Here is a 26176-nt window from a genome sequence, read left to right on the forward strand (position 1 = left end):
TTTAATCATTGAATATTAAGTATGAGCACACATGAGATATAATTCCCGATTTATTGCTTCCTTGTGAGTATGCCAAGAGAAGATAACGGTAGAAAATGCAACTTAAAAATTCCAGAAGGAACTAAAAACTATACTGAAATTGACAATAGCTTTGTTTTTCGCATAAAAAAATTACGCGCGTCGAGTGTCAAGTTTGCGTGTTTGTATCCCTGAAACATTAATGGAACCGGTTCCCTAGTGAAATTCCCACTTCGGAAAGAAAAACAAGTATACATGCGGCCTCTACTTGTTTTCCTTATTCAACTGCTCCCCTATCTGACTTCCTCCGCTTGCGCAGTGCGACAGCGCAGGAAAAATTAAATGTAAATTAAAACGTCAACCTTTTGGAGAGATATGAGTGAGCATCCGAATGACAGGAGGATTTGGAAGGGGAAAGTGGATGAGGGTATTACGACGTCGCGGCTCAGGGAGCAGGCACAGCGGCGGTGAAACTGGATATCCATGAATAGGGGAGTGGTTGACGGGAAAGGGGACGCAGCAATCAGGAGGAGGGGAGGGTTTATCTGTATGACTGAAGGTTTATCAGCATTTGAGCAATTTCACTATGGTGATATAAGTATTTTGACAGATTAAGTATTTTTATAACATTCTTAAATTAAATATAAGTAAAGTCAACTTTTTGCGGAGAGATATCTTGGAACAACATATCGATTGATGAGCAATGACATTCATCATCCGTACCAGATGATGATTGTGTAACAATCGAAACACGTGTAGTAAGCTGTTAGGATAAAATTAGAGGGCAGTAAGATACCATAGTTTATTATTAAAATTATATGAATAAATTACTATGGTTCCAGATGGATTTATTTCAGGACTTCACCGCAACCTAGACTATAACTTTATACAGACGAACGTATAAATAAGTCGATAATGGAATCGTTTCTTCAAGTTCCTGGAACGTCGTCATCAGGTATTTTACTATCAAAAGGCATCAAATATTCATAAAAATTGGGCATCATCGGCTACTGATGTGTCAGATGGTGACGTCGAAACTTGGGTCGTCGTTAAGTGTTTCATTAAAAGTATGCGGTAAAATCATATTTATTTTTATTAAAAAAATTATAAGCAAGGGTCTCGAAGCTACACCCGAGGCAACAGGAATATGATTGAAATAAGTAGTATTATTTTCAGAATATCATTCAGGGCTGAGAAGATGATTCCTTCAAAGTGTTTATTATAATAACGCACTAATGATATACGGGTTATGAGAGAGCTTCTTTACAAGTTAGAGGACAGGTCTTGAGCAAATATTAAATTTCAGGATCCAATGCGAAGAGGTGTTCCCTTTCCAAAAAAGATTATTTTGGTAATGTAAGCACACACCTTGTTATGTTTGACTTGCTCCAATAGTGTTGTTATTATCACCAATTTCTCATTTAATGGGGGGGCTTTAATTATTCGTAAGTTCAGTATTAGTGATCAAGTAGCATAGTAACGGAATAAGATTGCTCGAAAGTATGTTTATAGTATAAAAAACAGTTATTTTGCTAATATTCAAGCACGGGATCTAATGAGCAGGTATTCGCTCTTTCTAATTATATTATACATCCATATAATATGCACAAATCTCGTTACACTAAATAAGTCCCCAGTTGACATGAAATAACGCAACATGTGAAAAATATTCTGGATTTAATTGTTAAAATTATGCTTGCACAACGAAAACTCACCCATGACCACATAATGTTTTCATTGCATAACACTGGCGGAGAGAACAGGTAATTTAATTAATTAATCACAAGATAAATAATGCAACCTAGGTATTAATTAAAAAAATAATGCGTTAGTAGGAATTAGTCTAGTTATATATGGCCAGTGCTCTCTCTTTCGCCATAATTAACCTAGATTTACTGGCGCATAGTTTTGATAATTAAATAATGATGAATGCTTTTGCATTTGCTGATGTAGACAGAGCGCCTCGTCCGTTGCATGAGCTAGGATGTGGATCCCCTCTGTACCGTACTAAATACTCGAACCACGACCTTCGAATAACAAGGGGAAGGAAGACGAGAAAGAGAGGAGGGTAGGGTAATAGCACTATTGTTAACTCTCATTAAACGACTGAGATGTTTTAGAATTGCGAGTAGAGGTTGATAAAAATCAAATAAATGGCTTACGAAAAATATAATCAAGAAAATGGTTAGAAAATTTAGCATGAACACATAAATAAGTCGATAATGGAATCGTCTCTTCAAGTTCCACGGATAGTGAAAAGGGTCTTTTAAATTTCCCGAGTTAGACAGCAGATAGACGCATGAAAATATATCAAGGCATCTCATTTGAAAATAATGAATCAATTAGATTAAAAATTTACCAGCCAAAGATATTTCAATAATTTCAAATTGCTTTTGCATACGCTAACGTTGGTAGAGCTCCTCGTTCGTTGCATGAGCTAGGGAATGAGGCACCCCTGTATGCCAGACCTACTACATATATGCCACCCCTTCCTTTGAATAACGAGGGGGAGGGAGGACGAGAGAATGAGAGGGATGGGGGGGTAGGTGAAGCATGAAGCCTTCCCAGGCGGCTGCTGACGGGATCCAGGGGCACGCTCGGTGACGTCATATTCACTCCAAGGAAAAATAGGAGGGAGAGAGATATAAGTAGAGAGAGAGAGAGAGAGGGCTCCGTCGTAATTTTTTTATTCCCTCTTTCCGCTCAACTGGGCGTGTGAATTGCATTATGCAAACTCTCCCCGTCGTATCCCTCCTCTTCCTCCGAAAAGGGCTTTGTTTGCGGAAGAAGGGGGATGGGCACGAGATGCAGCGGTCTCTCCCCTTTCCTTCTTCCTCAAAAGTTTTTTCGTCCTTCTTTTTTCGCCTTCGCGGCCGTGGACAATGACGTCCTCCTCGTGGATGGACTCTGAGGCGAAGGAGGCGTTACATTGCGTCGAAAAATTCGAGATGAGAAATTTGAGAAGCAGGCAAGTGGGAGGGGGACTTCCTATGCGGGCCTTTCAAAATGTAATAGGAATAAAATATTTTATTTAAAAGCGGGTGTTAAGGTGAGAGTAGACCAATGGAGATCGCAGGAGTAGGATGTTTAAGTGGATAAGGATATTTATTAATTTATGTAGTATAAACAAGAGGATTGCCTAATGAGGATTATTAAATTAGAGTATTTAACCGAATGGGGTTATTTAGTACTTAATTTGGGTATTTATAAAGAATTCAACCTATGGAGACTACTAGATGAAAGAAAATTACCGAGAGTGAGGTGTCACGATTTTATGAACTATGAGCCCTAAGAAATGTCTTTCTAAAGTTCATGTCATAAATTGACCACTAAAGATACTTAATTATAGAATCGCTAGTATGAAAAATGCTCTGACTGTTCTTACTTCTGAAAGAAAAATATAATTCAGATATGCCAATCTCCTCTTAGAAAACCAGCACTTCACCAACCCCATTGTTACAATAATTGCAGCTTTACAAATAGGATTAGACTATTATAAATTGAAATACCATCGCGTATTTTCTCAATTATTTAAGGCACGACAAAAAGAAGTATATATTACCCATGTATTTTGGGTAGTTGCATCGGTAAGTGTCGATAGTAAATACACTTGTGTTACGTAAAGGTGGGTTTATAATACGCAATAATTTTTATAACAAATAATATGTTTACCCATCTATTTTGGGGAGTCACAAATATTTTAGGTAATTAACCTTGATTTACAAATTGGTGGGTATTTTGAATCACTAGACCCAGGTGTTAACACTTTCTTGCACCTTTTCCACGAAAGGTTTTCCTTCCATTTTTTTTTTCACCGTGTCCGTGGGCAATGACGTCCTCCGAATGGATGGACGAGAAGGCTAGGGAAGTATTGCGTGGCGTAGGAAAATTCAAAGAGGAGAAAAAAGAGTAAATCCAAGCGCGGAGCTCACGAGGGAATGGGAGAACTTCTGGCGACGCGAATATTTTCACACGGAAGATGGATGTTCACATTCGCCTGCACAGCGAGGATAAGAAAAGTGTAAAAATGCGAGAGAGAAGAGGAAAAACACTGACGTGCCGATCAATTACTCCGGGTCTTACTCTTACGGCAGACAAATTTGCGAAAAAACTATTCCGGTGTCGCCATCAACTCAGTAATTCGACCCGAACTTTGGTTTGGATAGGTTAGCGTACACCTCACCCCCAAAGAGGGACTTTGGCGCGGGCGGGCTAATTTCCCACATCCAGTTTTTGTCTCTGGGCCACCTCACCCTTGAAGCATTTTATTCGGTGGTGCAACAAGGTTTTACTCAGGACTATAACCCGTGAACCTAAGGCTAGTGGCCAATCACTCCACACACAAGGTTACGTGACCATATCAATTTTATAACAGCTGCCTATCCATTTGAAAGGTGTAAATATGGCGCAAGATGTGATATTGAATAGTTATTTAGTAAATAGGGATTTTATTACTGGGGAGTTTATGCAATATTTGGCAGCAAAAAATAAAGTCTTGTCAATTATGTTACATAATACAATACAATTTATACATTTATCACTACCACGTTCAAAGTAAATATTATTTACCTAAGGCAGTATATTTTAAACTAATTACCACAAGAGGAGCCGCGAGTAAATAATTTGGAGTTAATGAAAATGTAAAAAATATTTTTTTCTACACGTCCTAGCATATCACCCGTTCGCAGAGACATTCAGTAACTCATCGTATTGTGCTTTCCACATCTCATAAATATTTACTAATTAATATTTTCATTAAACGGGTGCACTTGATCGATGAAATAAGGAAAGTATTGTTACAACTACGCGGAATCATGATTTTCTTACATTCAAATTCAAGGGAACTTAGCTCGTACTGCTGAAACACATGTGTCTGCCTGCCTAACTGCAACAGGTCAATTAGTATTCCAAGGAGAAAATACAGATAGCTCTATCCCACAAATGAATTCCATATAAAATCCAACGAGAGCTGAAACTGGAAATGATCACGATCGAAATAGGAAATGGTCAGATGTCACCAGAAGTAGGAACACCCGCAGCTACCTGCACCGGAAACCGGGAAAATCGTTCCTCAGGGACCAAAGAGACTGTAAGGGAGAAGGAGTGCCGAACCTTCACATTATTCCCTCCCTATTATTTCTTCCGCTATCTACGTCTTAAATTACCAACCCTAAACCGTAATATTACATTGCCTTAAGCCATGCAATCCGTGACATCAGGTAATTCAGCCCTCTCAAAGCTCGCAGTTCCAGAATTGGTCTGTCTCTTCCTGTTGCATGCGATTGCCTAATAATTCACAGTGACATAAAACGCTGACTTACTTGGGGAATTGAAATAAAAATTTAATAGAAAATATCAATATAAACAATCTTATTACAAACCCATAAACACTGGGGAGAACTATTTTTCTTGACTTGAAATTAGATTTGAATCTGGGTTATGACTGAGTTAAGCCTTCTGCATCCAAAAATGACCCCAAAATTCTTTCAAGTGAGTCACATTATTAAGCTACAGGATATCATCACTCTTTCCATTGGTGTACAGAATAAAAGTACAATTAATACAAAATCGCCAAGTGCACGTAACCATGATCGAATTAAAAAATCCAAAAATATCTGATATTGTCTTATGGTTCCCAATGGCTAACTACACAGTGGCGGGTCCAGAATAGGAACAAGAGGGGATAAGTGGGGGTCCGAAAACATCACAATTCCATCTAGTGTAAATTGGATTCCTTATGGGGTAGTTATAGCCCCCCATAGATCCGTCACTGACTACAACATGGAGGTATGTTTTCATGCTATTAATTTTGATTAGACATTTGATTTTCGCTACATTTAACACCCTCTCAGAGGTAGGGTATCAGGGTTTCAACAAATATCTAGTTATAAAAGATTATTTCGCTGAATCATTTCGAAAAATAAGGTGGGTTTGTGATGTTGGCTCTTGCTAAAACATTGATATTCTGAACAAGGAGATGGGTTATATTTGGCGTTTGGCCAATCCAATGCTGGATATGGGAAACTCGCAGAGAAAAATCCCGGTGATATGAAAGGCATGGCATTGCCTGAAGGACGGATGTCCCCTTTAAAGATTCTATGAGAGCTAGGCGGGTCAGATGCGTCCTCGACGGCTGCGTTCGGAAAACGACCGCGTTAATCAATGACTTCCGTCGACGTGCCCATGGGGAACGTTAAAGGGAGAATCCCAATGGAATACCGCGTCCGGATTTTACAGTAAGGGAACATCATAAACCGGTAAAAATTTGTAAGCATGCCCTTGATTAGCACGACGAAAGAAAAACTAAATTACTTCCAGATTGCGTCCTTGAAAATTTATAAGCCACGGAATCCTTTCATTGGCAAATTTTACTTTGAAGAATTCTCTGGAAAAAGAAAATGTTCTTTCTTTCAGTCCAGCGAAAATTCATCGTCAGTAAACCTAAAAAAATATTCGTCCCATCAAACTGTCAATGATTCCAGGAAAAGTAAAAAAAGATGGTTTCGTAACGATGCTTATCTTGCAATGTAAGCTGGAGGTTTGTCAAAACACGATCGTGAATGGGTGTCCCTGGCGAAAAACAAAATGTGTGTGGTAAAAACAAATGTGTGTGGTATCACTGAATCTCCATATCTACTTACGAAGCGAAAAAGATAAATATCAGGGCTCATACATCAGATGATCAAAGGATAACACACTCACTCAATTACAATGTGAAGCAATGAGAAAACTTCTAGAGGGAAATTGGGCATTTTATGAAATAATCTGAGGACGCAAAAATGTGAGAAGAGAATACCCAACACAACTTTGGGAAGCTGAGCAGAAAATATCTGTGGCATATCATACAAAAGCCAAAATATCTACACAACATAAAGTATTGGAGCTATTTGAAAACCATTCGGATTTTAGCAATGGAAGGCCTAAACCGAAAGCGTTAACGTCCTTCAAAAAGGGGGCGTGGTGACCTTAGTCAAATAGTTTATTTATCAAACGACCCTAGGATGACTTTTTTTACTTTGGTTTACCAACGACTTTTCGACTTATGAATGGCTTTTAATTGAAAAGGAATCTATGCATTAATCCCCTTCTATCAGAGCAACAATTTTAGAGATGGATTTCATCTTTCCACCTGGATTTGAGTCCAGGCCTTCATAGTACCACACCATGACTCCATCTAACAGGCCAATCCATCCCAACAAGGTCGCGAGGGGGCATAAGAAGGCACTTTAATCCGTAATCCGACGAGGATAAGCCGGCTGGGACATTGAAGACGCGAGAATCATCCCAGCGAAGTAAAAAAGGAAATATCCGCGGGACAAGGATTGATTCCTTCCATCGAATATCATCATCTCTGCGCAGCTGGGACAATGTTTAACAAAAAATTGGCAGGGGCCTAAGACAAGCTGACTAAGTTGGGCACAAATTGAATTTTGGCACGGAGGGTGAGCGTAAAGGAATGGGGTTGGGATGAATTAGGGAATAAGAGGAGTATGGAATATTGAGGACATGGGTATTACCATTCCAGTGGGATCAACTCCGAGGGGATTGAAGGCAAAGCTGTCAAAGAAGGATGTGACCGAGTGACATATGGGTGAGGAAGTATTTTTTTCGATGTTCCAAATCTTATAGGGAGGCAAAAAATTGAGGCACGGGTGAAAAAAACTTTATTTAAGCAAGAGCTATAGAATGAAGGATGAAATATATTCTCGATACATCTATTGAAACTAATACAAACCTTTCCCTCCGAAAGATCGTATTGATTCAAAATCCAATTAATGTAAGGAATGTAGATGGCAATACTGACTTAAAAAACTTGATATTAACGACCCGGGTTTTGAAATAACACTTCATCGTCGTCGTCAGGGCAGACACCGCCAATTATAAAACCACTGCGCATATTTATAGCATTTCCTTATTGCTGTCCAATCATCCCCATCGAGATAAAAAAGAATAACCGTAATCACGCTGGTCTACGGCATATTGGTGCGGAAAATGCTTTCGGCATTGCGACTCAGGTCAACGGATAATTAATTTTCTTATTACTAATGTCCAAAAGAATTTCTAAAAAATATAATTAATAGTACGGGGCGTCACGTGGAAACCCTTTATCGTACAAATAGGAGAAATAAAAACTTAGCCATTTCCACATGGTAATTTATTGTGACCGACTATGGTTTCGTTACAGCGTAACATTATCAAGGTGATAAGGAAGGAGGAAGGAGGGAAACCAACAGTATCCGGAATTTTCCCAACCCATCCTCTATTTTTTCTTGCCATACATATTGGTCAATTTACCTGTAACTCCTCACCTCGATAATGTTACGCAGTAGCGAAACCATGGTCGGTCACAATAAATTACCATGTGGAAATAGACAAGTTTTTATTACCTCTATTCCTACGATTTCAAAAAATTCAACACTAATAAGCTGAATAACAAAGCGCATGCTACACGTGTAGTCTGAGAGGGTAAAACATTTGTGGGCTGAAGATGAAACCATAAATAAAAGTTTCCCTATCCCTCATTTATGATATGTAAGTCCTGATGATGGTGTCAATACCGAAACCTGTCGTAAAATTTCATGATAAACCATTGTAAAACGCAAAGCTGTGTTATTTTTCTATCATGAAAAGATTCCACAAAGTATTAAACGCGTCATGAGGTTTTATCACGTATCATGTTTAGCTCCTTGTATCCTTTCTACTACTGTACTTACTTTTCATCATAATATTGCATAGGCCAAAAATTACTATAAAATATTATTATCCATTCAGAAATGCACATAAGATGAAATCTTAATTTAAAAATTTTCAGCTGCACGAACCATTCCTCAGGTTTGAGTTGAGAAAGTCGTTCCGTTATTGTCGCCATTAAATTTGAATCATATATCTATAAGAGGGCGCTACTTTTAATTGGCTGAATAAGAGTACAGAGGAATAGGCGAGTAAGTGAGACATATTCAACAATGCGTTGAGGAACAACAAAGGAAAGAAGAAGTCTTCGAAAATCTGTCTAATTAAATCTAAACTAGGCAGATAGCCATGGGGAATAAGGAACTCCGGTATCCGTCGGAGTTCCTTACTCCCCAGGTCTAATTAAGGAAGCCAATCAAACCGCAAAGAATAGAAAAAATAACCTGGTCCTGATTAAAAAAAAATAACTCTAGCCGAAAACCTCTAAGAGACCAATTACACATTTTTTTCGCTATTGGTTCCTTACTCACTGGAAACGTACGTTGTGCTTTTTATCACAGTGAACATGATCTTTTCTAACGTTACTATCGGCTTGAGGACTTTTTTCAGATTATGATAATTGGGTTGATAGTTTAGTAACAGCAAAACCGCCGGAATTGATTGCGAAAGAAAACATTTGAGGATGAAATACCTCAGCATTGCAGGTAAGATGGAGGAAGGAGGAGTTCAAACGCTCCAATTGTGAGATTACTTCGTTTCGCTTTTCTTTTCACCCTAAGGACTCAGACCGACTAATAGGGTAGTTTCCTTCATCAAAGAAAACGAAAGGCATTGATTGCGATTCGTTACCCACCATTAGTGTATTCATATTATACAAATTATTTGGTTTTTGAAATACCGGTTTAGACGAATGGCAAGGGTCAAATTTTATCCTCATTTGAAAAAGGCCAGATTGGCGCCCATGCGATTCCACTCCGCATGACGTCACAGGGACCTAGTTTCTACACGAGAGGATAGGAGTTATACATCGTCTGAGGTTACCAATGCATGCATGAGGCACAGAGCTCAGGGAAACATGTCTTAATAATCACCTATTAAAACTGGCTAAGTTCGGAAAGTTTTCTTCGTTTGATAAGGTATTAATAAACCCTTTTTAAGCCAAGCGCTACCGTCCAGCAAGGTACTCAGCTATCCGCTAGCATCCTGCGACGTATCAGCGCTAAGCTTCGCCTCAAGGTCACCTCACCGGGCGGGAGGGGGAACCAGAAATACGACGTACGGAGATATTTCCCGGCATTCATACTTAAGCGTCGCGTTTTCGCGCGCTTGAAAATTTTCACTTTTCATTTAATCGCAAAAAATAGATGTTGTCATTTAAAAATCTAAAAGCGTGAAATACGTACTCCAGGAGTAATAATCTTTCGATTAAAGCAATAAAAAATAATAGGAAACCACCCTATTGCTGGTAGAGTCGAGGTATCGTAAATGGGAATGTGGGGAGCATTGCAGTCTCCGAGCTATTTAGAGGATCGCTGTGGATTGGGGAATGGAATTAGCAAATTTGAGGAGAGGGAAGAGGAAGTTGTGAGGGACACGTTTGTGCTGCTCGGGCCGTTTCTAAGTATTCTCCCCCCGGCAAACGCGGCTCATTATTTTCATATAGAAAACCAACAGATAATTTTTCAATCGTAAAGGGAGAAGTCTGAGATGAAGACTATAACACAGGCCTGTTTACCTCCCAAATTTACTCTCCTTTTTCTACTTTAAATAAGGTTCATATTTATTATTTAATCTATCATTGCATGTTTTCTTATTCCTGAATCATTTTTTTCTTGTCCAGATCGAAACTAAACTATGAGCAGCGGAGTTTTGATTAATTTAGTTTCGTTCCCGGGAGTAAAGTTTCGTCCCAGATCGAAACTAAACTATGAGCAGCGGAGTTTTGACTAATTTAGTTTCGTTCCCGGGAGTAAAGTTTCGTCCCAGATCGAAACTAAACTATGAGCAGCGGAGTTTTGATTAATTTAGTTTCGTTCCCGGGAGTAAAGTTTCGTCCCAGATCGAAACTAAACTATGAGCAGCGGAGTTTTGATTAATTTAGTTTCGTTCCCGGGAGTAAAGTTTCGTCCCAGATCGAAACTAAACTATGAGCAGCGGAGTTTTGATTAATTTAGTTTCGTTCCCGGGAGTAAAGTTTCGTCCCAGGTCGAAACTAAACTCCTTGGTGATTTTAATTTCGTGCGGAAACGAAACTAAACTAAAACCTCTTATTATTGTTTCCCTTCGGATCGAAACGAAACATTTTCGTTTCGTTTCATATCACTTGCCATCCTTGGAAATGAGGAGAAAGAAGAAACGTTTATTATTATTTATTCCCTCAATGGAAATTTTCCTATTCCTGAACAATTTCTCTTTCCCCGCGTAAAATTCTCACACTCAACGAAAGTGAAGATGAATGACTTTCTGAAAAGGTTTGAATAAGGTTTTGTATCCAAAGGAACATAGCTAGAAAAAGTTTTTCGGAGGACCTGAAATATAACAGATCTGCATCTGCTTATTTTTCGCCCAGTACTCTTTTGGATTGTAATGCCTGGTGTTTGATCTTCTCCATTGGCCACTCAATACACCCAAATAATTGATTTGAAGGAAATTTCTCAATCCACTGGTGGAAACGTTTGAGAGTCTATTTTCTAACCTTAGGAAAACACTTGAAATTGGAGATTTTTAGGCTGATAAAACCGGCACAGTTTAATTATGCAATAAATATCCAATTCCTTCTAATTTGCAGCTTTAGAAATTGAAAAAAGTAATATAATGAGGAGAAAATTGTTTCGTTTGAAATTGCAAAGTAATTAAATTTTGAGATGGTAGATTCCTTGAAAGAAAATTGATATTCACGCGTTCGCCGTGTATGGGTGGGAGAGGAAAGTGGTTGGGAAATTAGGCAGGAGAAGGGAAACGGGAGGTGGGTGGGAGTAGAAGAAGCTAATTTACATTCATACCGTCTCTCTCGGAACGATCAGGACCCACGGGCATCAGGGGCGTGCTTTTTTGGGGCCACGATCGAAGCGACTGATAAAGAGAATCAAGATGGATCGGGGTCGTGGAGAACAAATTATTTTTTTTTCTCGACCGAATCGTAGAACCACGTTTTTATCCAACCTTCAATCTTCGGTTTCCGGGTGATTACGTTTCCCCGAATTGTTTTATCTAGCAGAGTTTCAAACTGTTTTTTTCACCTTTCCGTGCTGGATGATGGTGAAAGGTCCGCGGGGTATGCGATTTACTACGTGGGAAAGTAAGACTGGTAAAGTTTTCAATCTATGATTCGGTTGATTGCTTCTGATGAAATTCGATTTCATTACTGTAACAGAAAGCTAAAAAGAGGAAATCATTTCAGGCTTGACGCGGTGGAAATGCGATATATTATTGATAAAATTTGTACAACGAATAGTAATTTTCACCCTATAATTATGCCATTAACAAGGTTTTTTCAACTTTTCAAGCAAGAGGGCTATATTTTTATTGCTCTATAATGAGGGTGTTTCCACGTTCGTTGGGGTTAACCTTACCTTCACCAGAAATTAGGCTTTGTTTATTATCGTTGAGTTGAATGCTTATTTAATCCAACGCTTAATCATTACCCTTACAAAATAATTTAATGTATATTAAAAAATAAACTTCGCTCCTACGTATACGCATTTTAGAGTCCTCTGAGTATTTGCCAAGCACTAATCATACTGCCGGTCAAATATAATAAGGCTTCAACTTCATTCATAGGTTTCTCTGCTTCTCTTCTTTACGCGTGACATTTTCCCTTGGATGTATAACAGGGGAATGCTTTTGGAAGATTATTTTCCAGAAAATTCAAAGAGGCATGCGTAAAATGGCGCTGTTTTCAACTAGCATCAAATAATAGTTTTTTTTTTCAATCGCTAGTAAAACTTACGAAAATCAAGAATATAACTTAAGAAAAAAATAGCAAGAGCAATCAAATAAACCGAAAATCCAACTGGCATCAAATAATTTTTTTTTTTCAATCGCTAAAACTTGACGAAAATCTAGCAAGTAGCTTAGGAAATAAATAGCAAGAGCGTTTAAATAAACCGATGACTAAAGCGCCTCTTAAATTTACAGAGTTAACCAGCCGATAGATGCATGAAAATAAAGCAGGAGACCTCACCTGATACAAATGAATCAATATTTAAAAAAATGTGAATTCACTCTTCAAAAGGTGCAATATTCTGACTTTATGTTCTTGGGAAAATGATTTTCATTCATCATAAAATAGCAAGAAAAAAAGTGCAGGAGAATTTACTTTTTGCGCCAAATATAACAAGAGACTGGTTTAATGGAAAATCTTCAAGTTTTTGGATAGGATAGCTCCATCACCCTAAATTTTAATGAGTCCCAGCAAAATCCTTTGTTCTGGATGCAGTGAGAATCACAAAAATATCTCCAGTCTTACTTGGCGGGAAGGACCCGAACTCCACAGAAGTTGTTCGCCAGCAAAGCACGACATACAACAGAATTGTCGTATTATTCATGCCAAAACCTTCCCTTGCACCTAATAAACGCCAAAGAAGCAAAAAAAGTATGCCGCCATTGTCTTTTATGAACCCATTCATCGTCGTAGAATAGTACCAATACGCTAGCCTGACACAGAATTCAATACCGCACGCCCAAGTTTCTCCCGGCACTTCCAATAAGTTCAAAGCTTTACAGGCCCCCGGTATATGCTCTAGGCTAGAAACGTGAGGTGGCTGCCGGCTAGATCAAGAGGGCCACTCGAGGTCCGTCTGTGAGGCAACGAGAGGCCGGCAGAAGAGGACACGAAGGGAGGCGGAGGGTCTCTCCAACTCTCCGGACCATGAAACGGCCGTAGCCGACGGGAAGTGCCCGCTTCTCTGGATGACGCGTCACCCCCAAGGGGCACAGGGAGCGGGGCGATAATAGTCTATCGGGAAAGGAGGAAGGTGATGCCGATGGGCCACTCAAGGGAGGTGGGGAAGGGAGTGGAGAGGTCTCTTGGTAACAAAGGTGGATCAGGATCGGAAGGGGTGCGGACACTGCGAAAGGGTTGGGAGTGGGGGTGACGTAGGGGTCACTTTTAACCCTAGGGTTAGGCCACGATCGATCTGGGGACTAGTCCAGGGAGAGGAGGGACTCACAGGGGCCTTTGAACCCTTTGATTTCTTTCAAGTGTCCCGAAACATTACGTGCGGCTAACCTAACGAATGAAACGATTTTCAAGGGAAAGACATGTGTGTGTGTGTATGTTCCAGGCTTTATTCTGCCTAAATCGACCATGATCGTTATTATTAAATTGGTTATCTACCTTGACTCACACCTTTAACAGTTGGGAAAATTGGCGTCACTCCAAGTAGTGGAAAATTAGAGTTTCTGGCACATGCCTGGTCTATTTCGATGGATTTACAGTAGGTAAATTATTAACAATAAAGTTTCCTGAGATAAATACAAATAAATTCAATAAAAATAAGAGGTAAGGAAAGAAAGGGATAGAAACATATAATAGAAAAAGGACGAGGACAACGGTGGTGTGATGGATGGAAAAAGCCGGAAAACAGAGGGTAAATGATTCTATGTTAAACATTTAGATAAAAATGTTCGGAATAACTTGGTACCTGGGTCGGTAGAAGTAAGGAAGTGTGGAAATAGAGAAGTACTTCCATTATGTTAATTATATTATTAGTTTTTATTAAAAACACTGAAGCTCACGATAATATATACTATGATTTTAATTTTGAGTATCTTCATTGGAAGGCATATTGCTCTATGCTTGCAGACGGCAAAAAAACTTTTGTTGATATTCGGTCCAGAGTTACGGTCAGCAGGTTTATATTACGGTAATCGCATTACACATGGGTATGGCGATATGAATATTTAATTTTCCGTATCAAAATGGGTAGGAATATTGTTTACAAACGTGAAAATTACGGACAAAATTATTATAAAATCAAATATCTGGTTCAGGCTTACGGCAGGAAGTTCATGTAATCATAAAATTATAATAAAGCACACGATATAAGTATCTAGGAGCCAATTTGAATAAGTGAGTTTTTGGCTTGCAGGGCAGACCGTAATGTGTGCAAAACATGAGCAGAGAAAACAAACTCCTGGCTTCAGGCATATTCCATCCAAAGTTACGATCAGTAAATCATATTTTCGTGGCTAAAATGAAGCGCAGTATGCATTGGATTATACAGGCCAACAAAAAAATTTTGTTTGAAAACTTTTTTTTATTTTAATAGCTGATCTTTATAGATTTTTATGTGCCGAATCCAAACCTGGCCTTAGTTATTTTGTATCACCCATAGTTTCCAAGCAATATGTATTTAATACTTAGTCTAATACCCCTTTACAGCATATAGGGAAATCAATGAAACACTGTGTCACATCGAATCTTCTTGTGTAGCTTATTCTGCGATGAATCGCTTGCTGAACTTCTCGGTGAAGTACCAACAGTAATCCCCCATTATCTTCGTTCATTAGACCTACTTTTTCAATTTTATTATAACTATAAAAAAGCTGTTAAATCCTAAAAATATTTCTTGACTTCATAAATTTAACTGTAAAATGTGAATAAATGGTGGTTCAAACTTTATGCTTCACGACCCCTTATTATATATATATATTTTTTAAATCACGAGATGTGGGTCAATTGTAAATATTATTTAATTTTTTCCAAACTTTGCCAACGTTTCGGACATTTATTTGTCCATCCTCAGGGCTATAAAAATGATAATTTATGATACAAAATTAGTTACATACAGGCAATTTTACAGTTGTTATACATTAAAAAACATGGAAATACATATTCAAAATTTACCTTTAAGTCTGATGTTGTTTTTATTTATTTACAATTTGGTTGCTTGGATTTCTTTCTTTGTTGGTTATGTCATTTATTAAATTATGATAAATTTTGCTAAGGTAAGTAATGTCTGTTCTTTTATTGCAGCTTTTTTTATTTCTGGATATGTGGTACATTTCTTTGAATTATCTTTTTGAGTCACTCATTTCGTTTCGAAGAGGCCAAAATTTTAGATACAGAACCAGTTTTATCAAAAAGATTATTCAAAGAAATGTACCACATATCCAGAAATAAAAAAAGCTGCAATAAAAGAACAGACATTACTTACCTTAGCAAAATTTATCATAATTTAATAAATGACATAACCAACAAAGAAAGAAATCCAAGCAACCAAATTGTAAATAAATAAAAACAACATCAGACTTAAAGGTAAATTTTGAATATGTATTTCCATGTTTTTTAATGTATAACAACTGTAAAATTGCCTGTATGTAACTAATTTTGTATCATAAATTATCATTTTTATAGCCCTGAGGATGGACAAATAAATGTCCGAAACGTTGGCAAAGTTTGGAAAAAATTAAATAATATTTACAATTGACCCACATCTCGTGATTTAAAAAATATATATAATAAATGGTGGGTGATACAACTTTAAAACCATCATATTTGGATTCAGCAACTTTAAAAACATAAGAATAAGGTATTTTCAGTAAAAACATTTTTTCATTGTTGGCCTGTGTTACTTGCTAATTTAACGGCTAATTTTTAACAAAAACTTACGTAGGCAGATTGTTTACAACACGCTTTAGACTCAGACCTCGCATTAACTAATTCTTGGCCGCATACCCGATCGATCGGAAGACCTCTCCAGGGGACGTCATAGTCAGAGAGAGCAAAGTAAGGTAGGGAGAATCTGATTAGGGCATCAGCCCTCGACAGACCAAGCGTACCAGTTGATGTGAGGTGGAAGGAATAGTGGGAACATACGGAAAAGGGTTGGTATGTATGAGTGTAAGGAGTTGGGGTTGAATGAAGGGCGATTGGGGGAGGGGAGGAGGGACAAAGGGTCAAGGAGTAGGGGCCTTGTGTGGGTGGGTAAGGAAATCCTTCCCTTTCATTAGGTTATCTCGATCTCCGGAGTTCCTCTCAGGGGTCCCCTCTGGCGGAATCGTGGAAATCAATACTAGAGAGGATGCGCTACTCCCGAAATGCCAAACGGCTGTGTGAATTCGGGAAAGGATGCTGCAGCCAACAATAATGATCCTTGTGATTTGCATCTAATATCGTAGTATAACCTTAAGTCAAGGTTAGTCCCGTGGACGCTGAGGGGACTAGAGATGTGATGAAGGTTTTTCAAATTTATTAAAAGTATCCATAAAAACTCTTATATGCTGTTCAGAGATTGCATTTGGAAACATTACTGACACATAAATATTAAATATCACACCTATTTAAAAAAAACATTGCATTAAAAAAATTAGGTGACGCTAGTGTTATATTGTTCAAAAGTGGTCTAATTAACTTGAATAAATTATGAGTGAATTTCAAACGTTAAAATGTAATGCAAATAGTTTCTTTATTTACGAGTTCCAAAAAGAAGATGATTTCAGATAATGACATAGTACTAGGCTTTAGTCCTTGAGAAGTAAATTTATGACCTTGTGGCTGAAAATGTCTCCTTAGAAATAGACACATGATTAATCAAAATATTGATTAGCAGTAACGTGTTTTTGAAAAATGGTGGAATCACATGGCCTAGAAGAGAAATAAACTGCTCATATTTATCGCTCCAAGCTTTAAATGTAAAACATCGTTTACGAGAACCAAAAATTGAAAAATAGTGTGAATTTCAGTGAGCATTCATACCTATAGTATCAAAACCATCTATGGAAAAAATAACGATGTGACCCGAAGTCTCCATTGTTGGTCATAGAAGTAATTAACGCGGTGGTATCTGTGGAAATATATAACGCCAAAGTAGAAGGCGAAAAGCCGAATTGGGCAACATTTTTCGAGATTTGCTGATCGCACGAAAGTTTGGATGAGTTAGCGTGCCAAGGACATTCCGAGGGCGTTTCGAGCCTGTATTTTGATATTTAATTCCAAAGATATGGGCGGATCAAAGAGTTCAAGGTCTGAGAACGGTTGCTCCCAAAACAGGAAACTCCGATAGCAAGTCTGCATCGGACCGCCAACTTCGTCTCTGCCACCGATCATTAAGTGCTCACTCATCTGACTCAAATCAGAGCTGATTTATCGCAGTTGGAAGTTGCATTCAAATTCTCTCGATTTTGGTACACGAAGATAACGATTAAATCTCAATTAGATACGATGATACCGTGTACTTCACGGCGTATTCAACATCTAGATCTGTCATTCACAGAGATAAAAATTAGTAGAGTAATTAAAAATTCTAAATTTTTACCGCCGTTAATTTAAATTTTTCCTTATTGATACCCCGTGAATATAGAGTTTTAACGTAATTAGTTCCCTTTTAAATACATCATTTACCCCGAAGTAGAAATGGTGAAAGGCATTTTCATTGTTTTTTTAATGCTTTGCTAATTAAATTAAGCTGATTAATAATGTTATCAATTCCCAAAACATTGCTAAAGAATTTAGTTTCATTCATGATTCTGCCACTGATAATAACACTTACAACTGCGCATTCCTACTTGTAATATTTTAGAAATGTATTCATTTAGTTAACATAATTTTGAAAACGAAATATATATTTGTTCCTCACCTCTTAAAACTCACTCGTAAATAAATTCCTCCACTAATCATCCAATATAGTTTTTATTCTGCTTAATATAATTATGCGGCCTTTAAACGAACATTATCTTGATTGAAATATCTCTCTTAAAATATGATTTCAAGGCTATTTATTTTATTTTTTAGCATAGAATTAGTTAATTACCAGAATTCGCAGCATTGAAATTAAGGTCAATAATAATTTATAATTGGTTTTTAGTTTGTTTTTTATTTTAATCGTTATTAAAAATATGTTCACAAAATTAGAGTATGGCAGCAAAAATCAAGTTCAAATACATTTTCATTGGTTAATAGAGATATTCAGGAATGAAACCCACTACCAAAGGAACTCTTTAAATCCTTACACTCAAATAACAAATAGATTTAAGGAGGAGCTCAAAGGACTTGATGCCGTTCCAAATTGAATGCATGGATAGCCTCTCATTACAGGGATTGACTTCTTTTGTTAGGAGATATGAGCTTTTCTTTTTAATTTCCATTTGATTTTCTGCTTATTTTTATGATTACATTTTTTGTGAATTTGCGCTTCTCGCTGGGTAAACATTCGAGCGATATTTCAATATTGTCTCTTTTTGTTAGTCCAAAAATGTAATCATAGTACATGCTCCTAGTATTAGCTGCTAATTACTTGCCTCCTGACCACTGTCCTATTTGCAGTGTGTCTTTAAATTAGTTGGTAAATAATGTTTGATAGGTCTTTTGCTTTCAATCCCTAAGATAAAAATTATTATAATCAGTCAAAGTATTATTGAAGATTATTATTATAATATTAAAAATGATTATTATAGAACTCGGATTTTTAAAATTATTATTACCATTTGTGGATTTTCGCTTTTGCCCTTTTTCATATTGTTTCGGTTTGTTAGCCCAATAATGTAAATAGTATGGACTTTACATTTTAGCTGCTAATTACTTGCCATCTTGCCATTGACCTATCTGAATTGTATCTTTAAATAACTAAATAAGTGAATAAATAAATAATTTTCCATGGGTTTATCTCCCTCAAACCTTACGATACTTTAAATGCTTTTTTGTGTAATTTTCACATAGTTTCTTTTTCTTTGCCTATTAATGCAATTATAATACAGGCTTTGCATTTTAGCTGCTAATTACTTTCCACCTGGCCATTGTCCTATTTGCAATGTGTCTTTAAATAAATAAACAAACAAACAAATAGATAATGCTCTATGGGTCTTTCATCCTCAAACCCTCGGATACTTTAAATTCTTTGCCCCTCACCCATCCTTCTCTATTCCACTCCGTGTATAAAGTCTCCCCTCCGTGCTACAGAGGACTTCCTCATTACCCGACCTGGCGTCACAGGCCACCCCGCGATGTGACGATGACCTTGCCGCCCCCGTGAACCCGGCAGCCGCCACTTCACCATCCATCTTCCTCTCCTTACCACAAACCTCCGCTCGTACCGCTGCTCCCGTTTTAGCCCATCGCCGCCTCTACGTAGGTATCGTGTTGCAATAACCGCGTACTCCATTAGTGACGGCCGATTTTTTTTCGGGTAATACAATGTGGAGCATGTAACTCCGTTCAATATTGAAAATTCTGTCTCAAACAAACTGCTTTGGAGTGATAAACGAGCCGCATAAAATAATATGGCAAACTCAAAATTACATCAGTATGTAACAATAACGAATCCATTAAGAATAAAAAGACTCTAAGGAAATTGAAAATTATTATAAAATAACACTCTTGACTTATAGGTTGAAGTCGCCAATGAAAATTACAATATATACCCTTATAAATGATATATATGGACATAGATATATGTTTATCTGTCCGCTATGCGTTTCCATACGGCTGCACGGATTGCATCCAAAGTTGGTAAATATGCGAATCCTATGCTCCCAAATGCCTTAGTGCTAATGTCAATAGCGTCCAAGCGGCTTTTGCGTCATTTATTACCACCGTTTGTTACGCCACGTAATGCAACTTCAGAGGTTGGACATCCTGCCAGGTAGGCATACCTCCTGACACGCTCAAAGACAGAACAATGATCCTATATGACCATGAAATACCAGTTCCAAGTTTCCCTTATCTCTGGGTTCTATCCATACCGAGCAATTCCGGGTGGCCTGCGTGTATATAACTAAAGAGATTAAACATAACTAATTTCAATCAATTCCTTATGAATCGTCTTTTATTATTCCTACGTAATGCTCACTATCTTCTTTTACCCGCGGCCATATAATTAAGCTACACCGAGCATTTCAACGCCTGTGTTTATAAATTTAGAGGACAGTTTATAAATGTTATTATCTTGGGTAAATTGATAATAGAATTTAGACTTGCGTTTAGAGAAATTCCATCAAGATATGAACTGGATTGGATTGGTATTTAATAGATGAATTTTTATGAAGGTATTATTTTTATTTTCAACCATCTTCTAGTTTAAGGTTTTTTTGTTTAATTAGATAAAGTTTACCGACAAGATGTCAGCTTTGATTTCTCCTCTCATGAAAACAAAAAAAATCCAGATGCAATTATTTATTGCAGCATGTGCGTAGGTGGCTATGTCATCGTCTTTTTAACTACTGTGACAGAATTATTTTTTTATTAGGAGCAAACGGGGTAACAAAACTAAGAGTACACAATGAAAATATGCAAATAACTATATTTTTCCTTCTTGGTAATGAAAACGAAGTATTTCAAGTAAAAGTATAAATTATATTGGAAAAGTATACAATCAATGATTAGAATAAACGTCGCATATTCCATTGGTATTGCAATATTATGCTCTCCTAAGATATCATTCATCGCCATCGTCGAAGAGAGACCAAGGAGGCGGCTTGCGAAGAGAGGAACATAATGATATGATGAGCAAATGCGTCGGTCAACGATGTAAATATAAAATGTAGTATTTATAATGCATTATTTCCGATAGCGCCTGCATATACTTGAAACCATTATTTTCACATACATTACGTATTCTTTGAAGTAGACCAATAATTTCCAATTTGCATTTTCGTCATAATTGACAAAATAGAAACATTTTAAAGAGATTTTCTCTTAAAAGAAATATTTCGAAAAACTGCCTCAAATTATAGCGCTAAATTTGTAAATACATTGCAGTCTACTCTTTCTATCATACAATTTATTAACATTCTCTTGCGAAGAAGAGCAGAAGTGAAGAAAATAATAAGAAATGAGTATGATGGGGTCTATGGTGTCTCTAAATTATCCTTTGGCATGACAGGTAGCCTCAGGATTCGAGAAAAATTTCAATGAGATGGATTGTTATCCCGCGTTATTTAAAAAGATAATTTCCTAAACTTCTCGCATGAACTGGCAGACGCAGAGATGTCTTCGGATGCTAGCGAGCGGATTGGATGAGCCAAAACTCGGCTAACAAAACGAGTGATTCGGAATGAAAGCATCAGTGAGCGCAATAAGCACATCTCTGATGTTTTAATTACGGTATTCCCTCTCCTCCTCAGGCATTTACGCTCTTCCCCGTCGCTGGATTCAATTCTCCGACGATCACTCGGAGCAAGTGTTTGGGCCCACTCATACCTAATTCCTCCGTGAAAAATACACATTTCCCTTCCTTTCCTATGAAGATTAAAGAAAAGGGGCAGATATATATGATGTTGTGCCTTGAAAGGAAAACAGTTTGGTGAGTTATTTCGCAAAATAACTGGGGAGGATAAATTAATTCTCAGTGATCAATCCAACAGTGTGGATTTGAAGGACAGGATCCATTGCTCTGGACATTATCGTCATGATATTTCATTTTAGATTAGCCGATTAAATTCGGAAAATGTTAAGCATACGAGTCAATCGGACCAATGCAATAAATAAAAATTTAAATGGTTGATGAAATCTCGCAATTTCTACATTCCATAAATATATTCGACTGCTACTCCTCTTCAATGATAAAATGCCAGCGCGTAAGTTATAAACAATGGATACCACGCAAGGATGGCTTTATTTCTGAAGATAAATCTTGTTTTTTACTCATCGAAATGAGAACTCCCTTTAATAATTGAGCGAGGTAATGCTGCTCATAAGCTATGGAATTTATAAATGCCAACGATAAGTTTTCTATACTTCCACAACAACTTAATCTGCTAAAACATCAAAGATAAAGTCAAAAAGATCACAAATAGCGCTCTAAAATTTGATTCTCCATTGAAGATTAATGTTAAATTATGAATGGTATCAATACATTTCAAATTAATTATATTATGTAAGTACCTACGTCAGCATTCATGCCTCGTCACCTCCCCCCCTTCTTGTCCCATCTACCTTTTTCCTTTCCTCACACTGGAGGAATGTGCACCAAAGACCGATTGCCGAATTGCAGCAACGGCTCCCCCTCCCTCGCAGAGACGCCTCCTCCCCACCCTTCGTGCCATCCACCTTTCCCGGAGGAATGTGAATGCAACGCCGTTTGCCGAATTACGACAAACGGCTGACTGGGGATAAAAGCAAGGTGAAGGAGGAGCAGAGCTGGACTCGGGTGGGCGGTCGCTATGCGAAAAGCAAAGTAATAAGTAATGAACTTTACTTTTCTAACATCTCTGGACTTTCCTTTCCCAAATCCCTGCCAAATTTGTCCGATCAAATCCGAGAGGACTAACAATTATTATCCGTCATTAAAACATTAATTCTCTCAGGGTACATTCAATTTTCATATTCAGTATACGTATTCAATCACTAAACCTCCTCCTTGATTTAATGGCGGTATAAGACCACTAAAAACAATAATTTGCGGAAAAAACATTATTAAACAATTATTTAGAAAGGAAACTCAAATTTATTCGATGATAAATTGAAGAGAGATTTAATAATAGTTTTAAAAGGTCGAATGAAAAATAAGTGTAAAACTCAAAACTTCCCTGGAAATTAAATCACTGAATCCGTAATTCTACTATCAAAATCGGATCGCAACCTTTCTCGAAGAGTAATTATAGCAATTAATAAAATCTTCTCAGATTTGAGTTCGTTGAAATTATAAGCTCGATTAATTTTAGCATTGATAATTGGAGGAGAACTTAATCTGCAATCCATAAATTTGATCTCACTCAGCGCACTTTTAAATCACTCACATGCCCAAGTAGTCGACAAGCCTGCAGAAGGAAATAAAATAATAGGCCTTTCGTCAGTTAAGTATCCTATGTGCAAAATTCTACAGAGTAAAATCATGACCGAGATCCAAACCCGAACTCCTCGAATTCGTGATAGCCAGGTACGCTACCGAGGCGTCAATACACTCTTTGGACATTTGAGAACTTCTAGCATATTACGCGGGTGACTCCTTAAAGTTATCACCGTAGCAAGTCCCGAACGCAAAGTTTAAAGTGCGAACACACTCAAAATAGAGAAAATTTGTACGGCAAACATGCTTGCGTACTCACCTTCCAGGAAAAAGCTCATTGTGACGTTCTTGAGGTTACGCCTAAGGGGTTCCACTGCATTGGCCGTCAGTGTGGAGAGGTTGTTGTCCCTCAAGTCTAAGAAGTGCACGTTTGTGACTCCAACGAAGACAGTGTCGCTCAGAGACTTGAGCTTGTTCTCCCTCAGCCTCAATCTCATCAGGTGGTGCAGTCCCTTGAAAGCTTTGGGTTCGATCGACTCTAGCTTGTTCTCGTCGATATCCAACTCGTGCAGGGACGGAATTTCCATGAAGGTGCCATCTCGGATCACAGTCAGCCTGTTTGCTCTCAGATCTAGTCGTCTGAGCGAGTCCAAGCCGATGAAAGTGCTTCTGTGAATGTCGCTAAGTTGGTTACTCTGCATCTCCAGCTCTTCCAGTCTAGAAAGGTGCTTGAACGCCATGTCTTCGATGTGGCTGATGTTGTTTCTATCGACAAAGAGGCGGCGGAGGTCTGGAAGGTCCGGACCGAAGGCGTCGCGTGGTATGATCGACAGCCTGTTCTCCGAAAGATCAAGAGTAGCTAAAGAAGCGAGGTGAGCGAAAGCAGAAGGCCTCAAGGACATGATCTGATTGCGGGACAACTGAGCCTCGTGGATGAAAGAAGCATTGGCCAGGGCGTAGGACGGGACCTCGGCGATAGTGGCGTACTGGACTTTGAGGTAGGTTAGGTTGGGCAGGCGAGACAGGGCCCTAGTTGGCACGGTGGACAGGGAGGAGCCGGGTCGGACCACGAACGTAAGCCGGGTCAGGTTGGCCTGCGAGGAGAACGAGTCCCAGATGGCGTTGCCGGGAGAGCTTTCGTAGCAGACCCAGCAGTTGGCGTCAGTAGCCTCGCCAAAGTCACTCTTGTCGCAGTAGCAGCAGAGGATCTGCTGGTGCTGTGAGTCACAGATGTTGCGTGGCCACTTGAGCTCGCCGCTCTCTTCATCGTCCTTCTGCTTGTGCCGTCCCTTATGGTGCTTGCCTTTGGCGGCCTCAGACGCGTCCAGGGTCAACATCAGGCTCAAGCAAAGGATCGCTATGGCCCAGTTGCGGGTCGACTTGGTTGCCATGGCTGTGGTGGGAATCCAACGATGAATCAAGTTCTGAAAAGAGGAAGAAAGTATAAGTCAATGTGGCAATCACATAGGATCCGGTAAAAAAAACACTTAATCCGGGAACCACGTAAATACGAAGGAAAGGTTGGAGATTCGTGAAAAACTGCTGTGACTGAGCAGAAATTGTTTTAAAGATTTCGAATGGATTAAGCTGGAAGCCACCAGAAACTCAGGGCAGCGCGATAGGTATAGGTTTCTCATGCGACTTCGGATAGATATCTTCCAAAGAGATATATCTATGGGCGGAAGCACATTGATCATACATAATATACAAAGAATAGCGACCGCGTAGTTGACCTTCCTTTATTTCTCTTCAGATTTTTAACGCTAAAAATACATGAAGAACAGTGGATTTTTCGGAACATTGTGTCCCGGAGGTATTTAAAAAAATATATGCATGAATTATTTGACCATTACAGCGCTGTAACACCATGTAAATTATCCAACATATTTAGATTTAGATTAGAAAATGGATGAGATGATCAAATATGATTTGATGCCTAAACGTATTTTTTGATATTTAAGATTGGTTGAAGGATTGAAACCGTCACCGTAAACATTTCTTTAGTTAGATGCACAACACTAGATAAAGAAGCGAGGAATGGCTACCCGAAGTAGATAGAATATCTCACTGAAAATTTGAGAATATCATCTGCAGAATACAATCAATGATACACAGTCATGTACATGAGAAAAAGGCAGCAAATAGTACTTCAATATCACGATAAGAAGTCATAATATCAAGTCTGAATGTGTCATGTAAATATGTAAAACAATTCTGTAAAATAGGTCTCCTGTATGCTTACTGCTGTAAAAATCTTCACCGTATAATATTTCATTCTTTCTCTTATAGATATTTGCACGGTATTCGGTAACTAACACCGATTTTGATTTTAAGGGTTTTTCAAATAACTGTACATTTTTGGGAGCATTAAAATTATTGTTATTATATTTTTCCTTCTTATTACTGAAGAGACTCGGAGGCTGCGCACAAGGCTTAGATTGCTCAAACAATTAAGAATAGATAAATTTTGGAGCGATACGGTGAAAATCATCTTAACCCTTTATAACCCAATGTTGCTTCTAAGCAACATCAAAAATGTTTAAACTTTGAGCTCCATTTAGAAAATATCTAAACTAAAATTTATTTTGTAGTGTAAATTTTAATGACGAAATACTTAGCTGCCAGGATAATTATTATTGAGTGTAAAATTTTCAAAATGAAAAATCTTGAAATTTGATTTCTCTCAGAAACAGCTCTGGGTTAGAAAGGGTTAACACTCACTCTATTTCCAGGTGCGGCAGAAGCGATAAATTAAAAGAGATATTTTACCGAATAAACAGATATGAGAATTCGTTTTTCCC

The 26176-nt window shown here is 38.0% G+C and overlaps 1 protein-coding gene across 3 annotated transcripts in view; it reads right to left on the reverse strand.

Moving 5' to 3' along the window:
* Positions 1-26176, reverse strand: part of LOC124154081 (connectin) — a 726624-nt gene that overhangs the window by 186290 nt on the left and 514158 nt on the right. For all 3 annotated transcript variants that reach the window (XM_046527589.1, XM_046527590.1, XM_046527588.1), the window contains one exon: positions 23695-24799. In XM_046527589.1, the coding sequence (XP_046383545.1) occupies positions 23695-24766 (1072 nt within the window). In that variant the 5' untranslated portion in view covers positions 24767-24799. The remainder of the gene's footprint in view (positions 1-23694; positions 24800-26176) is intronic.

This window comes from Ischnura elegans, chromosome 2 (assembly GCF_921293095.1).
Source record: "Ischnura elegans chromosome 2, ioIscEleg1.1, whole genome shotgun sequence".
In the NCBI taxonomy this organism is placed as follows: Eukaryota; Metazoa; Arthropoda; class Insecta; order Odonata; family Coenagrionidae; genus Ischnura; species Ischnura elegans.